Raw genomic sequence first — 14,453 nt, 5'->3', positions numbered from 1 at the left:
GTTGACAATATTAAAAGCATTCAAAGGCATTCAGCAGAAAAATGCAAATGTACTCCAAATACAAGAGAGAAGAAAGAAGTAATCGGGCTCTGAACTTTCTTCTAGGGGTCTTAAGCTTAATATGTTCAAAAAGAACAAAAAAAAAAAAAGAAGGAGAAATTTAAAAAATAATAATAGTAATTGCGTGTTTCAGATAATCCAGCCATTTCCTATTTCCTACGCACTCCGGGATAGCAAAATACTGCAATTGAATAGATTCAGGGTCATTCATATATTATAGATCTCTTCTCGCAGAGGACAAACTCCTATTTTGGTGCAACCACTTCATATAACTCCACAGGATGATGTGCCTAAGGACTATTGGTAAACAAAGACGACGAAGCTTATTATCATATATGAAAAATAATTCAAGAACTTACATTTATACGGACAGTTTCCAGCAGTTGATTGTATTTTGCAGGCTGTAGAATATGTAGATAGATACAGTATGCCCTCCTGGCTCTGGTATATTTATGGAGGAAAATTGATGAGGTAATTGAGTTGACGTGTATTGTGAACCTTGTGTAAATAATGAAAAAAACTTGCAGCTAAATTGTGGCGAAATTCTCCAGTGATTTCCTTTTTCATCTACCAGGATTACGTGTTTTGGACGCGGTGGTGCATGCATGTTTGGGGTTTCTTGTGGCCTAAGAAACTGTCACATCTCCAAACTACGGAGTAGCACAAAAATAAAAACCAGCAAAAAAGTCTAGATGGTTGAATCCAGTAAAATTATTTTAGAGTAAATTTTATATATACTAACAATATAAACCATCACTATTGAATTTTAAATTCAAATTAACATCTAAATTCTGAGAGTTCTTTTTTTTATTTTTCTTTTTGTGCAATAAAGTTATCTAATATTATGAAGAAAACTATCTTAAGAACATTATTCGAAAAGATAAATGCTTATACATTTGAAAAACTTTTGCGAACTAGCTCCACGGGTTATTGTGATTTTTTAAAAAAAAAAATTTTTTGCTTCGGTTTGTTTACAGAAAAAAAAAATTATTCCTCGCGAAATAAAGCAAAACTTTGACATTTTCTTTTGTGCAGTTTATTTTGGGCCGCGAGGAGTTTCGGGGAAGTCAAGCACAGATTTATCCCGACGGATAGAGGACATTGGACATTGATCTGGCCGTTGGGAACACATCCCAAAGAATATACGTTTGGGCTCCTGGAAAGACATCTGTTATCATAATGGGCCTGATAATTATCAAGCATTCAAGTGTATAACGCTCTTTCTGGCGACTCCGACTGGAGGGCGTCTTGTACAAGGGAATTGCGAACTTGGGAAGTGGAAAATGAATCAGAAATTTGGAGGGGGGAAACCGCCAACTGGAACGCCGTCGTTACCTTGGTCGTGCGCAGTCGTGATCGTTTCGCTCCTCGCCGGTGCCTCGGTCGTCCACAACATATTTAAGCCTGATCTGGTAACACCCTTCCCCCCTTCTCTCTCCCTCTAAATACTCACACAGCTGTACAACTGTTCGATAAAATGCCCAGACGAACCGTGCGAAACTTTCCTCTTGAGTTTTACTAGTATTTTTAACTGGGACCTTTTTTGTGAAGTTAGCCTCTAATGTAGTTTGCTGGTGAGCTTGCAGACTTTGCCTCCAATTGAGAAAAGCGTTGATGGGGCTCAACGAGAACCCGTGGAAAAACACTGATGAATTTCCAGTTTCACTTGTCTGTTGAGGTGTAATTCAGGAGTCACTCACTACCAGTACCAGCAGTGGTGCTTCATAAATTTATACATTTGAAACTTTTTTTAAGTATATACAATTTCATGAGTTCCACTGTGATTTGGATCCCCATTTTTCCTTTTTTTGGTGGGGACTTGTCTTCTAGTATTTGAATTTCGGTTCAAGTTTGATCTCTTCGTGACGTGTCTAGGGCATGTTAATAATCCACATCAAGTTAGAGATGGAGAACTGCAACTGTCTTTGAGCTCATTCTCAATCCCCAAATCCTTGCAATAATTTTTAGTGTAGTATTTGGCTTGTCTTTGCGACTACTGTTTACTAATATTAGCAGTTATGCAAAGGAAAAATTGAAGTAAATTCAGCCGTATTTTATTGTCAAATTAGATATAATTGATACTTACAAGCAAATTGCACGTGTAATCAACTGTTTGTATTAAATATGCATGGTTGATGTTGCATACTAATTGATATGCCATTCCCATGACAAACCGGAGTAATTGGCAATCCCACCCTGTTCTTTTCCACCGAGCGCAAAATTTTGTGTGAAGCAAAAAATAAATCTCAGAATATCTAACTTAGGAGAAATGCAAGAACATAATAGCCACTGCCAATGATAAGTCATTTTAGAAGAAAATACCGATTCTAAAACTGCTTTTTTCTTCCACATACTTCCTTTCAAATCTCTCCTTAAAAGGTTAGGGGTTGGAGAAATGACAAGAATCAGCAAATTGGATTGTTCCAGCGGTTCGTCAAGTCATTTCTTGAGAGTACATTTCTTCAAAATATAGGGCCTTAATCCCACTTGCATACATATAATTTGTTCACTTGCGGTGCTGAGTATTGCCAAGTCCAATTCTATTGAATTAGTTAATGAACCTAGTAGTTCCCTCGCACAATCCTCACTGGAACAATTGTAGTCCCAGTTGGCTGTTGTGTGTAATAATTCTTGTATCTGGTCCAATAATCCGAAGTAACAGAATTGATTGCTCTAAAAGTTGTAACAGGGTAGTCAAATCAGGGAAAGAGCCCATGAATTGATTGAGGATTTTTCTGTTTTCAGATATTCGTGAACTGTAGTGGCGTAGTACTACCAGAATAGGACCGGTAGCGGGAAGGTGGTTCATCGGTGCGAATGGGCTGTTTATCTACTTCCCAACCACACGCCATTAATAACTGCCATTGGATCGAAATTAGACTCAAGGCAACGCCCACTCATTTGCCAACTCACGTGCTCCGCCCCCACCCCCATCAGCATTTTTCATCGTCATAAACATTTCAGTACCCTTATAATTAATTATTATATTTATAACCCATCCCCAGTCCGGAAACACCAGCGATCCTCAGATCTTCGTTCCACCTCTCAGAACTTTTGTACCCTCTCTCGCTGTGTCTGTCGGAGGCTTACTCTTTGAAGGATGAAGGTGACGGTTGTTACACGTAGCGGCAGAGAACTAGTAAAGGGTGGCCTTGACCTCGATGATTCCGTATGCTATTCTATTCGTCCTCTTCTTCTCTTGTTATTTTCTCAATTTAGCTAAAAGGGGTCGTCTTTTTTATTTGCAACACTAGAATTGAGAGAAAATATGATGGCTTTTGGGCTCTGTCCTTGTAGGCTACTGTTGCTGATCTTCAGGAGGCAATCCATAAGCGAAGTAAGTCAGTAGAAAATGCTTCTCACGTTGCTTTGCTTTCTTGGGTTTCGTTATTTTCGAGGTTTATAATCTGAGCTGAATTCGTGTTTGTTATTACGAGTGCCTGTGCAAGTCTGCTTGTTCTTGCAAGTTTCCCTCTTTTTTATACCTGGATAGTAGATATTATAGCATTTTTTTTATGTGATGTACTAGAGATAAAAAAAATGTTTGGAAAATAGGTTGATCATGCAAGCAAATAAATTTTTGAAAATAGTACAAAATCCAAACATATCCATTTCTCGACATTGGCACGGTTTATTTTTACTATTACAAGCAGTATGCTATTATTGTTCAATCCTACTAGGTTCTTCTGGGTCAATTAGCCGTGTTTTCGTTCGATTTTATTTTTTTTCAATTGAATGGATAGAAATATCCAGTTTGAACCTTTCTTATAATTGACTGTGGGAAGGAGCGAAAGTTCTGAGATTTCTTACACTTTCGCTTGCCTCTTTTGTAAAGATCGAGGGCAGATGGCCCTTTCGTGAAGCTAAAATCTGAGGTTTATTGATAGGCTATAGTGATCTGAATCTTAAGTTTCTCCGCTATCGCCTATCGGGTTCATCTCATGAGCATTATGGACTCATTGAACAACGGCAGTGAGGTGAAGTGGCCAAACTTTCCCCTGTGAAGACTGTCAGAACCCTGTCAAATGTACAGGGCTTTCCTTAGTGAACTTAGTTTTCCAAGCGTTGTTCTTTACTAGTAACCATGAAATGTTTCATTTCTTTCTCATAGTATCAAATCCTCACTGTCAGGAGCCTAAACAATTGCGAAAGATCAAAGCAAATGCATACAGTTGTGCATGTACGATAATGTTGTGAATAGTTGCTACGCTATTCATGAGTTTAATTTTGATGTTTATATTGTTAAATATGGAAGATTTTATCTTCAGATCGTTCATGAACTTTAGTTGCATTGGATGTTTGAGCAGCACACAGATTCTGTGACAATGTGGGCATTTTTTAATTTTGAGGCTAGTGCCATCAAGTTTCTCAATTGCTTTTCCATTCTGTAGAATTGTGTAGCGCATTTAGAGATATTCCAGTGTCAACTTACACAAATTAAAGGGTAAAAAAAAGTTTATGCACTTCTGATTATTAAGGCTTACTTTTAGAGCTTCAAGATTCAAATTTTTATCATGATTCCTGATCATTTGGTGACAATGCTCTTCAGTGCCAGAACATCCCCATATTGCATCATCTGAAACTCATTGACTGTTTGCAGCATTGGTTCTTTGAATTGCTCCTTGCTTTGGTTTTTTTCTTTTTTCTTTTTTTTTTTTCCTGAACTACGTGTCTGTAGCTTGTTTTGTCTCTCTGTTTCTGGTAATTGTTCCTTAATCCATATGAGGTGTTGTATTAAGCTCATTTTTGTTAACAGCCAAGAGATACTATCCTTCTCGACAAAGACTCACCCTCCTTCTCCCACCTGGATCCGAGGAGAAGCCTACCATTCTTCACTACAAGAAGAGTCTCAAAGAGTACATTGGTGAGAGCACAAATGAGTTGACTGTAGCGTTCAAGGACCTAGGTCCACAGGTTGCCTACAGCACACTTTTCTTCTGGGAATACTTGGGGCCTCTTATTCTTTATCCTCTTTTCTACTTCTTCAATGTGTATCAATTTTTCGGCTATAAAGGCAAGCGTGTCATCCACCCTGTTCAGACATATGCATTATACTACTGGTGTTTCCACTACTTCAAGCGTATCATGGAAACATTCTTCGTGCACCGTTTCAGCCATGCCACTTCCCCACTTTCAAATGTCTTCCGTAATTGTGCTTATTACTGGAGCTTTGGCTCCTATATTGCTTATTATGTCAATCACCCACTTTACACGCCTGTTAATGATCTCCAAGTGAAGATTGGCTTTGGTATCGGGTTGGCTTGTCAATTGGCAAACTTCTATTGCCATATTTTGTTGAGAAAGCTTCGTCCTGCTGATGGTAGTGGAGGATATCAAATCCCACGTGGCTTCCTCTTCAATATCGTTACATGTGCCAATTACACCACAGAAATTTACCAGTGGCTGGGATTCAACATTGCAACGCAAACTGTAGCTGGCTATGTTTTCATGGTTGTTGCAGCTGCCATTATGACTAACTGGGCACTTGCAAAGCACAGACGATTGAGGAAGGTAGCCTTCTTTTCGTTCTTACTTTGATCCAAACTTGTGTATATCCAGAGGTGATAGACTTCTAAACGTTCTTCATATTGAGACGTGTATTTAATTGATAGAAGATTAAAAAAATTAAAATCCTATGCATGTAAATGTACAATTCTATCACCGGCTTCTTAGATCACTAAACTATTTGTCTTGTTCGTGAACCTTTTGCTGTTACTGTGGGTAAATTTTGTTTTGAAATACATGCACAAGATGCCATAGCAGAATCTCTCCTTTTCAGTGTCTGCTAGTATGAACTTCCCCAATGATCTGAATCTGACCATTTTGCTAAGTTATTCATCTGGTGGCTTGTGTAGTCACTGTAGTTGCTTTAATAAATCTGTGCATCATTGCAGTGTGAAGCTATTCCTCAATTTCATTATCGCTCCAAACTCTCTATCTAGTTGTAGAGCCTTTTTTTTAAAAAAAAAAGAAAAAAAGAGAAATTGACAGAACATTCACTACCAGTGTAATTGTAATGAATTGAGATCACTCGTGTTAGTCTGTTCTTCACTTTGTTTTGATGTTCATTTTCACTTTACTTTGCAGCTATTTGATGGAAAGGACGGGAGACCCAAGTATCCTCGAAGATGGGTGATATTGCCCCCATTCCTGTAAGTGATTGGCAGGCCAGAAGTGATGCTCAAGCAATGAGATAATGAGTTTGGTCGGATGTGCTAATGGTTGTGCGCAGTCAGTTCAGATTAAATTGATCCAAAAGATGGATCATATTTTCACCTTTGCTCATTTTTGTGTCAAGCTTCAATTGAAATGTGGTACTGTTCCTTTCATTTCTTTCCTTAGAACCATCTTTGGTTGCAGTTAACCTCTGAATGGTCGGTGCTACTTTTGCTGTCAATGTCATTAGCACCACTTTTCAATCATTATATGTACTTTCATGTTTATCTTTTCTAGAATTTTGATCGTATTTCATATTTCTCCTGCTTATCGTTTTAAACGCCCTGATATGCTGGTTCCATAGCAATATACCGTATGCGTGTGTACTGGATACTTGTGCGGCTCCAATTGTTGATTGTTGCTATTGTCAAGTGTCCAAAGATCAAAAGGCAAGTTCATCATCCATGATCCAACAACAGCAGATATGATTAAGCCATGGGACATTGTACAGGTGTAAAAGTTGCGCTAGTTCCTTGCATGAAAATCTTGGCTCTACGCTGATTCTTGATCCCTGATTTGGCAATCACATGGACGTGCACTTTACAAATATGTGGAGGCTGTAGTAGAAATAATCACTGAAAAATGTTCAAGGAAGCCACTTTGGAGGCCAAACGGGACCTTTGTAGGATGAAAAAACTTTTTTTCTTTTCCTTTTTTTTCCTTTCTTTTTCTTTTTTCTTTTCTTTTTTCTTTTTCTTCCTCCCTTCCCGCTTCTTCTCCCTTCCCCTTCCCCCTCCCCTGTTCCCTCTCCCGAACTCTGCAAACACATACAAACTTTTTTTTTTTTGCTTTTCTCCTCTCCCTCCCCCGCCACCCCCTCTGCCACCATCCTTTCCTCTCCTTTCCCCCGCCACCCCTCCCTCTCCTCCACGCCACCCTTTCCCCCTCTCCCTCTCCTCCCTCCCTCGCACTCCGACGCAGAGGAAGGCCGACCATGGATTTTTTTTTTTTTTTTTTAGCTTTTTCTCTCCCCCTCTTCCCCTCTCCCTCCCCCGCCACCCTCCCCCTCCCTTAGCTGTGATCTGCGACCAGACTGCAAAAGGGGAGGGGGATCTGGTCCCCTCCCCTCTCCCTTTGCGATCTGGTCGCGCAACCAGATCGCAACTAGCGGGAGGGGAAGGGTGGCGGGGGAGGGAGAGGGGGAGAGAGGGAGAGGGGAAGAGGGGAGGGGAGGAGAGGGGGGGAGAGGGACAGAAAAAAAAACTTTTGAGGTGACCGGCGCCGGAAACTTATTCCGGCGCCGGGAGAGGTGGTGGAGGTGGTGGCTGGCGTGGTGGGTTGGGTGAGGGAGGAAAAAGAAGAAAAGTTGAAGGGAAATTTTTTGTGTATTAGATTTTTGAAGTGTGTAGGTAAAAAACTTTGAGAAGTTTTTTGGAATTCCTATAACAAAAGTTGTTAAAAAACTAGTTTTATACAAACTTGCTAAAAAATCTACACTTCCAAACAGGCCCTTAATTAAATAGAAAAAAAAAAGTGCCGACAACTGTGTTGAGATGGAATGAGGAAAAGGCTCGTCTCTGATCCACCTCAGGTTGTTATTACATGATGCACATTTGCTACCAAAGTAGAGGATTTAGCATCTCCATATTAATGTCACAGAAAGGGCCTTAGATTTTTCAAGACATCACACGTGTCATCTTATCTTTTAGGTTGTTATATACTTGGAAAGCGCATTCCCCAATGCCAGCGCGCAAAGACAATTTGATCTTTCTTTCTTGTTCGTTCCACCATTTTGAGATGAAAATATAGTGTTGTATTTGGGTTTTATTCATAAACAGTTGAATTTGAATTTTATTTTATCAAATTTTTATTTGTTGGATTTGAATTTTATCTCATCAACTTATCCATTCGAGACCGGAAAATCAATAGTTTCAATCATATTCATTCCCCACATTGAGTATAACCAAGAAACGGTCATACAATGTAATTCGGTAGGAGGAGCATATATGACATATAGAAACATGCTACTATTCACAAATTGTCAAAAAGACCATTTGTTATCCCCACTAATGTAAACTGAGAAACCTCTAGACACAAAAAAAAAAAAAAATGTTAGGAGATTGCCAATGATAATAATGCAAGTGTAAATTGTAATGCAGCATTTGTCCAAAAAAGAGTTGCTTATTTCACAGAAAAGCTACTCCACTAAAGATGAAAAAGAATTCGCAGAGTAGTTTCTGAGGTGCTTGTTAGTTGTTACTACTATTATTTATGCTTTGGTTTTGGGGATGCAACAAATTTTGATGGGTCGAGAGAGCCTCCCATTAGATAGGAGGTAAAGGGCATTTAATTAAATCGACTTCCAAATAGGACATGTGAGGTCCATAGATGTAGCAAGTAAATAGCCACAAAATAGTTGCCGGAGAAATTGACTAATATCCACAAACAAAACCGTAATAATTGCCTCTCAAAATTCACCTCCCTCATTTCCCTCTTTGAAATTGAGAAATTTTGTAGTACGTTAACATGGCCACGTTCAACTAATTTCTGTCTCTAGTCCATTTTAAATCCCAATCATTTCCCCACCGTCAACTTAAAACCAACGTCCAAATCAAAATAAAAAATGTTTTTGGGAGATAATCTCCAAGCTCCGAATTAAAAATAGGATATACAATTAGAATAGAAAGAGATATTAGTAGCAAAAAATAGTAGTAGTACTATTACAATAATAATAATAAATTGATTTACTGGTACTAATATGTAGCAAGTGGGAGGGGTCTGAGGGGAACCGGAAAAAGAGAGAAAAAATGAAAGAAAAAGCGGAAAAGGAGGCGGCAGTGGACACCACGAAGAAGAGGAAGAAATTATAGCCCCCACGATCGCTACGTGTCATCCCTGTCCGCACATCCAGACTGTTGGAGTTTTGGGCGCCATCCAACGGTCCAGATTCGTCGCCCTTCCTCAATATAATCCCTCAAATTTCTCAGTTCCCAAGTGAGAACACGGGAGCGCAAGTCATTTAGCTGTACATTTTTTTCCCCCAAATCCACAGTGCTAAGGAGGAGGAGGAGGAGGAGGCCATTTCCTCCACCCACCATTTTCTGTTCTATTATTATCTCCTTTTCGTTTGCCCTCAATCATCTGTTTTACGCACTCGAAAAGGTATACCATTTCCTTTCATTTTGCACAATTGCTCCTCATTTTATATCTTGATTTTTTAGACTTTTGAATCGGTGCATTTGTTGTTTAATTCATTTTGCATTTGGCTTTTTTTGTACGGTGTAGCTCTTGATCTCTGATTAATCCAGCTGAGATCACATTTCTTATGCATAAGCGAGTTTCTGAATTAATTTTTATGTTTTCTTTTTTCCTTTTCTCGCCGTGATGTGGTGTTTAAGAGATTTTTTATGCTAGTATTGATTGGCATATATTTGTGGAACGTCGAGTTTTTGGGTGAAATGCGAAATGCATGTCGCTAAAATGGTAGTCTATTTGTGGTTTTAATGGATCTTTTGCTTGCATTTTTGTTTTAGGATATGTGGATTCTGTGCCTTAATAGCATTTTTATTGAGTCTTTTCGAGAAAGACTGGGTGATTAATGAACAATTTTTTGATAATTGTGAGCCTTTGGTTGTGTTATTTATGCTTTTTGATCCGATCTAACTTGTGGCATTCGATTCATTGCCATTTTCTTTAATGTCGAAAGTAAAATTGATTCGAATGTATTTTGTGTTTACATGATGATTATGTGCAGAATTGTACATGGATGTGCTTCTCAGTTCTTTTGAAGCTCACTCCTTTTCTTTCTTCTCTTTTTCCTCTCTTTTTATGTATATTTGTATGTTGCATGTATTTGATGAGATGCGATAGCTATTTTCTTAAAAAAATTTCTTTTTTTTTTTTAAACTTGAGCTGTTTTATGTGTTTCACTCTCTAATATTTGTTTCCACATTTTATTTTTATGTCATAATTCAGGAATTTTTATTCATTTTTTCTGTGCGTGACACGTTGGATCATCTACTTCCTCCCAAAAAAGTAGCAAAAAAGATAAAGTTCATTGTATCCAGTGTATAATATTCTATATTCTGTTATTTCCAGTCCTCCTTATGAGGTTCCTGAGTTCCCAGCCCATACCGTACTGGAAGCAAAATGGAAAGGAGGGAGGGTCGAATAAAACCATTTCGTTATTCTACTAAACTGCTTCTTTCAAATAGTTTTGTATTTATTTATAGAATGGGAAAAGATAAATACGGAAACAAAAGAATATCTGGTAGGAGTGTACTGTCTTAAGAAAGCTGTGATTTTGTACAGGAGGTAGTATAAGATGGCCGAAGGAGAGGATATCCAGCCACTTGTGTGCGACAATGGGACAGGAATGGTTAAGGTACTACAGGATTTATTTTGGTATTTCTTATTGCAGAACTAGAGTTCCAACTTTTACGATCATGTTCCTTGGTGATTTGAGCCTCTTTTGTGCTCTATCCCTCATCTTCAGTGTCAATTTTTTTTTTATGATTTTTTTTACTGTCTCTTTTGATTTTTCAAGGCTGGATTTGCTGGAGATGATGCTCCACGCGCTGTATTCCCAAGTATTGTTGGTCGCCCCCGTCACACTGGTGTGATGGTTGGGATGGGCCAGAAAGATGCCTATGTGGGTGATGAAGCTCAATCAAAGAGAGGTATTTTGACTCTTAAGTACCCAATTGAGCATGGTATTGTTAGCAATTGGGATGACATGGAGAAGATATGGCATCACACTTTCTACAATGAGCTTCGTGTGGCACCTGAAGAGCACCCTGTCCTCTTAACTGAAGCACCACTAAATCCTAAGGCTAACCGTGAAAAAATGACTCAAATAATGTTTGAGACATTCAACACTCCTGCTATGTATGTTGCCATCCAAGCTGTTCTGTCCCTATATGCTAGTGGTCGGACAACAGGTAAGCATTTTGTTTTTCAGCATTTGATTTACGCCTTTTGGTTTCTAAATGTCTTCAACCAATCCCTCAACCCCTCCACCACCACCACCACAACCCCCCCCCCCCCAACCCAAAAAAAAAAATGGAGTGAAGAATGTGAAAAGAAAAAAAAAAGGAATCTGGAAATAAATCTGAAAATTTTCATGACTGCATATGTTATAGGATACACTAATTAGCTGCTATAGATCGCTAATGTATATACAACATAAAAAGTCCAGGCCAAATATGTTATCTGGATAGCAAAAGAAAGTGCTGCTTGTGGAATACCTCCTTAATGTCCTTCCAGATATGCTGTGAAAAGTCTCTCTCAGAAAATGCCATAATTTTGAATGTTTTTGGTAGAGAATTTTTTGCGGTGTAATCATGTGAATTCTCATAAATCTATTTGGGACCAGCTTTTGGATGCTTTAGAGTCAATAGGAAATTCTCAGAAAAGGTCATGAATATCAGATGTGGTTTCTTTCTATGTTAAACCAATGCTTTGCTGTCGTGATCTTGTTGCAGGTATCGTGTTGGACTCTGGTGATGGTGTCAGCCATACCGTTCCCATCTATGAGGGTTATGCCTTGCCACATGCCATCCTCCGTCTTGACTTGGCTGGTCGTGATCTCACTGATCACCTAATGAAGATCCTCACTGAGCGTGGTTACTCTTTCACCACCACAGCAGAGCGGGAAATTGTGAGAGATGTTAAAGAAAAACTGGCATACATTGCACTTGATTATGAGCAGGAGATAGAGACTTCAAAAACTAGTTCTTCTGTAGAGAAGAGCTATGAATTGCCTGATGGGCAGGTGATTACCATTGGTAATGAGCGCTTCCGATGCCCTGAGGTCCTCTTCCAGCCTTCAATGATTGGAATGGAAGCTGCAGGAATCCACGAAACCACTTACAACTCCATCATGAAGTGCGATGTTGATATAAGGAAGGACCTTTACGGAAACATTGTACTCAGTGGTGGTTCTACAATGTTTGCTGGCATTGCTGATAGGATGAGCAAAGAAATTACAGCATTAGCTCCCAGCAGCATGAAGATCAAAGTGGTGGCACCACCTGAGAGAAAGTACAGTGTCTGGATTGGAGGATCCATCTTGGCATCACTCAGCACCTTCCAACAGGTTTGTTTCCTTACATACAAAACAAGATGATTGTTTGCTTTAATTAGGAATTCTTTGGTTAATATTTTGCTTGCTTTGTTTGCAGATGTGGATTGCAAAGTCAGAATATGATGAATCTGGTCCCTCAATCGTGCATAGAAAATGCTTCTAATTTTGCGGGAAAGTGTTGAATGATATTTTAGTAGCGGGTCAGATATGCAGCTTGCAAGATTATATTTTAGCTTTGTTCTCTTAACTTGTGATTCTCATTCTGGGTTGATAGCCTTGAGATGGCGAGGAGTTGATTGCTGGATGTTCCGACTGTTTTATTGTGTTCAATGCAGAAGTTTCAACTGTTTCTATCTGATCTCTCTCTCTCTCTCTCTCTCTCTCTCTGTGAGAATGTGCGAGCTTTTTTTTTGGCATCGACACTGGTTATAGATCTGGTGAAGCCCTGCCTCTTGGTTTTTGTTTGTTTTTGGGATTGGGATTTCACTCGAAACTTTTCCCTACCGTGAACATTGAACTGATTTAACTCTAGATAAAACCTGATTTTCACTTTTTTAAAGCATAAGACAGTATCTTATCGTACAACTCTGATTCTGCTATATAATACCAAAAGATATGACATGTCAACTACAAAATCATAGTGTTTACATGACTTCCTTTTAAGAAGTACCGATCAAAGATTTCACCCTGAGGAAAGCAGGGAGACTAGAGCTTGATCTTCTTTGCTGTAGAAGGGATGATCATCCTCTTCAAAGGTTCTGTTGCCGTTGGAATTTTGTGGTGGGTTTTCGGTTGTTGAATCTCTGTGCTTATTACGAATCTCCTGTGCTTTTGGAACCCTTTCGTCGTCCGCAGCCAACAGAGCATCTTCAGTGCTTTGACGTTCACAAAAGTGAGAATGACATCTCAAATATTTATCGGAATATGCACATTTCGAACTCTCATCTGTTAAGATTGATCGTTCACAGAAACTCCCAAACCCTTTAATCCCCACTGTTAATTTTTGCTCTCTTGCTCTTTCTTCCTTGAGAAATGACCCGTCCTTGATCAGCTTCAGCACTCTTTCAGCCTTTTTCTGCACACTTAATCCCCAATCGAACCTGCATAGGAGATGATTTTATAGCTCCAATAATCATATCTTATTTGCTTTATACAACAAGCCACGGGATTAATTAAACGAACCCCTTCTCATCTATGTAAGACAAATTTGCCATCTCTCTGATGATATCTCGATCACCTTGAAACTCCTCTGCAACTCTTGCTGGTCCATGCGTGAGGAGGTGTTCCAGCAATATCATCGCCTGGTAGGCCGCTCGCCAATTGTGTCTATCATAGTTCTGCAACCTGCATCAAATCAAAGACGCGTAGAACTCCTTTATATAAAGAACTTCTGCATGATTACTTGTGAAGCTTATGCAAAGCCAGACAAAATCATTTAGCCAACCAACGGAGAAACCTTCTATGCAGAACATCAACGATTCTCCAATAATCATCAACTTCAAAGGCAGCACGTGATATAAGTCTCATCGTACGTGCGTCCGGTGCTGAGGAATCTCCATTTGTGGCTTCTTCTGTCGATCTTTCAGCCCAAAAAAAAAAAGAAATTGACAAGCCAAATTAATCGAACAGACTAAAACGGCAGAAAAAAAAAAGATATATTATCTACAGATGGCATACAAATAAAACCATACAGTTGAGCTGGTGTAACATCAAGAAGAGCCAATCGGGCAACCTTGATTTTGTCCTTGAAGAAGAACGACGCTTGCCTTTTGAATTCATGCAAGAAATGACCATCCATGTCGGTCTTTTCAAGATTAACGAATCATTTATGTAATGGAAATGAGCCTTTAAAGATTGATCTCATTCAAGTCTTTTACGTAACATGGAATGAAATGCAACTACTCCATTACAAAAACGATTAACTAACATCAACTAATCTATAAAGTGGATTTGCACATGTAATCGGAGGTACATAAAGTTGCTTTACAAGTAAATTTATGCCAATAGAAAAGAATTTAAAATGCTAAACTTTTGACGATAACTGTCAGAAAAAATACGGCCATATCAACCTGGAAGTGAATATGTCAGTTTCGATGGCTTGGCTTGTCTTTACGTTAATGTCTGCTTCCCGGCTAACGCTTTATGGTAAATG

General features: G+C 39.0%; 3 protein-coding genes and 1 long non-coding RNA gene across 4 annotated transcripts; 3 read left to right on the top strand and 1 right to left on the bottom strand.

The window, feature by feature from the left end:
* The first annotated feature begins 1,270 nt into the window (after window positions 1-1,270).
* Window positions 1,271-2,035, top strand: LOC113763125. Its single transcript, XR_003467306.1, has 2 exons — window positions 1,271-1,472; window positions 1,647-2,035. It is a non-coding gene; the product is annotated as an uncharacterized LOC113763125 (long non-coding RNA).
* An 804-nt stretch (window positions 2,036-2,839) lies between these two features.
* On the top strand, window positions 2,840-6,556 carry LOC113761823 (very-long-chain enoyl-CoA reductase). Its single transcript, XM_027304970.1, has 4 exons — window positions 2,840-3,229; window positions 3,358-3,397; window positions 4,817-5,571; window positions 6,148-6,556. Exons 1-4 carry the CDS (start codon window positions 3,161-3,163, stop codon window positions 6,214-6,216), a joined length of 933 nt encoding a protein of 310 aa, XP_027160771.1. The 5' UTR covers window positions 2,840-3,160; the 3' UTR covers window positions 6,217-6,556.
* A 2,645-nt stretch (window positions 6,557-9,201) lies between these two features.
* Window positions 9,202-12,683, top strand: LOC113761324 (actin-like). The gene is made up of 5 exons (XM_027304270.1): window positions 9,202-9,378; window positions 10,528-10,600; window positions 10,763-11,156; window positions 11,700-12,313; window positions 12,399-12,683. Exons 2-5 carry the CDS (start codon window positions 10,541-10,543, stop codon window positions 12,462-12,464), a joined length of 1,134 nt encoding a protein of 377 aa, XP_027160071.1. The 5' UTR covers window positions 9,202-9,378; window positions 10,528-10,540; the 3' UTR covers window positions 12,465-12,683.
* A 300-nt stretch (window positions 12,684-12,983) lies between these two features.
* LOC113755611 (ENTH domain-containing protein C794.11c-like) lies at window positions 12,984-14,099 on the bottom strand. Its single transcript, XM_027299582.1, has 4 exons — window positions 13,993-14,099; window positions 13,758-13,880; window positions 13,484-13,645; window positions 12,984-13,401 (listed from the first exon to the last, which is right to left on the bottom strand). The coding sequence occupies exons 1-4, from the start codon at window positions 14,097-14,099 to the stop codon at window positions 12,984-12,986; spliced, it is 810 nt and encodes a 269-aa protein (XP_027155383.1).
* Between the last annotated feature and the right edge of the window lie 354 nt (window positions 14,100-14,453).

This window comes from Coffea eugenioides, chromosome 2 (genome assembly GCF_003713205.1).
Source record: "Coffea eugenioides isolate CCC68of chromosome 2, Ceug_1.0, whole genome shotgun sequence".
Lineage (NCBI taxonomy): Eukaryota > Viridiplantae > Streptophyta > Magnoliopsida > Gentianales > Rubiaceae > Coffea > Coffea eugenioides.
The sequence above is the reverse complement of the archived record's forward strand: the minus strand, read 5'-3'. Positions and strand labels throughout refer to the sequence as shown.

Excerpts from the sequence above, each read along its gene's own strand:
- LOC113761823 (XM_027304970.1), top strand. The coding sequence starts at position 3,161 with ATGAAGGTGACGGTTGTTACACGTAGCGGCAGAGAACTAGTAAAGGGT. Across the intron at positions 3,398-4,816 it reads GGAGGCAATCCATAAGCGAA|CCAAGAGATACTATCCTTCT; the intron begins GTAAGTCAGTAG and ends TTTTGTTAACAG. Across the intron at positions 5,572-6,147 it reads AGCACAGACGATTGAGGAAG|CTATTTGATGGAAAGGACGG; the intron begins GTAGCCTTCTTT and ends TTTACTTTGCAG.
- LOC113761324 (XM_027304270.1), top strand. The coding sequence starts at position 10,541 with ATGGCCGAAGGAGAGGATATCCAGCCACTTGTGTGCGACAATGGGACA. Across the intron at positions 10,601-10,762 it reads ATGGGACAGGAATGGTTAAG|GCTGGATTTGCTGGAGATGA; the intron begins GTACTACAGGAT and ends TGATTTTTCAAG. Across the intron at positions 11,157-11,699 it reads TGCTAGTGGTCGGACAACAG|GTATCGTGTTGGACTCTGGT; the intron begins GTAAGCATTTTG and ends ATCTTGTTGCAG.
- LOC113755611 (XM_027299582.1), bottom strand. The coding sequence starts at position 14,099 with ATGGATGGTCATTTCTTGCATGAATTCAAAAGGCAAGCGTCGTTCTTC. Across the intron at positions 13,881-13,992 it reads GATGTTACACCAGCTCAACT|ATCGACAGAAGAAGCCACAA; the intron begins GTATGGTTTTAT and ends TTGGGCTGAAAG. Across the intron at positions 13,402-13,483 it reads TCTTACATAGATGAGAAGGG|GTTCGATTGGGGATTAAGTG; the intron begins GTTCGTTTAATT and ends TCTCCTATGCAG.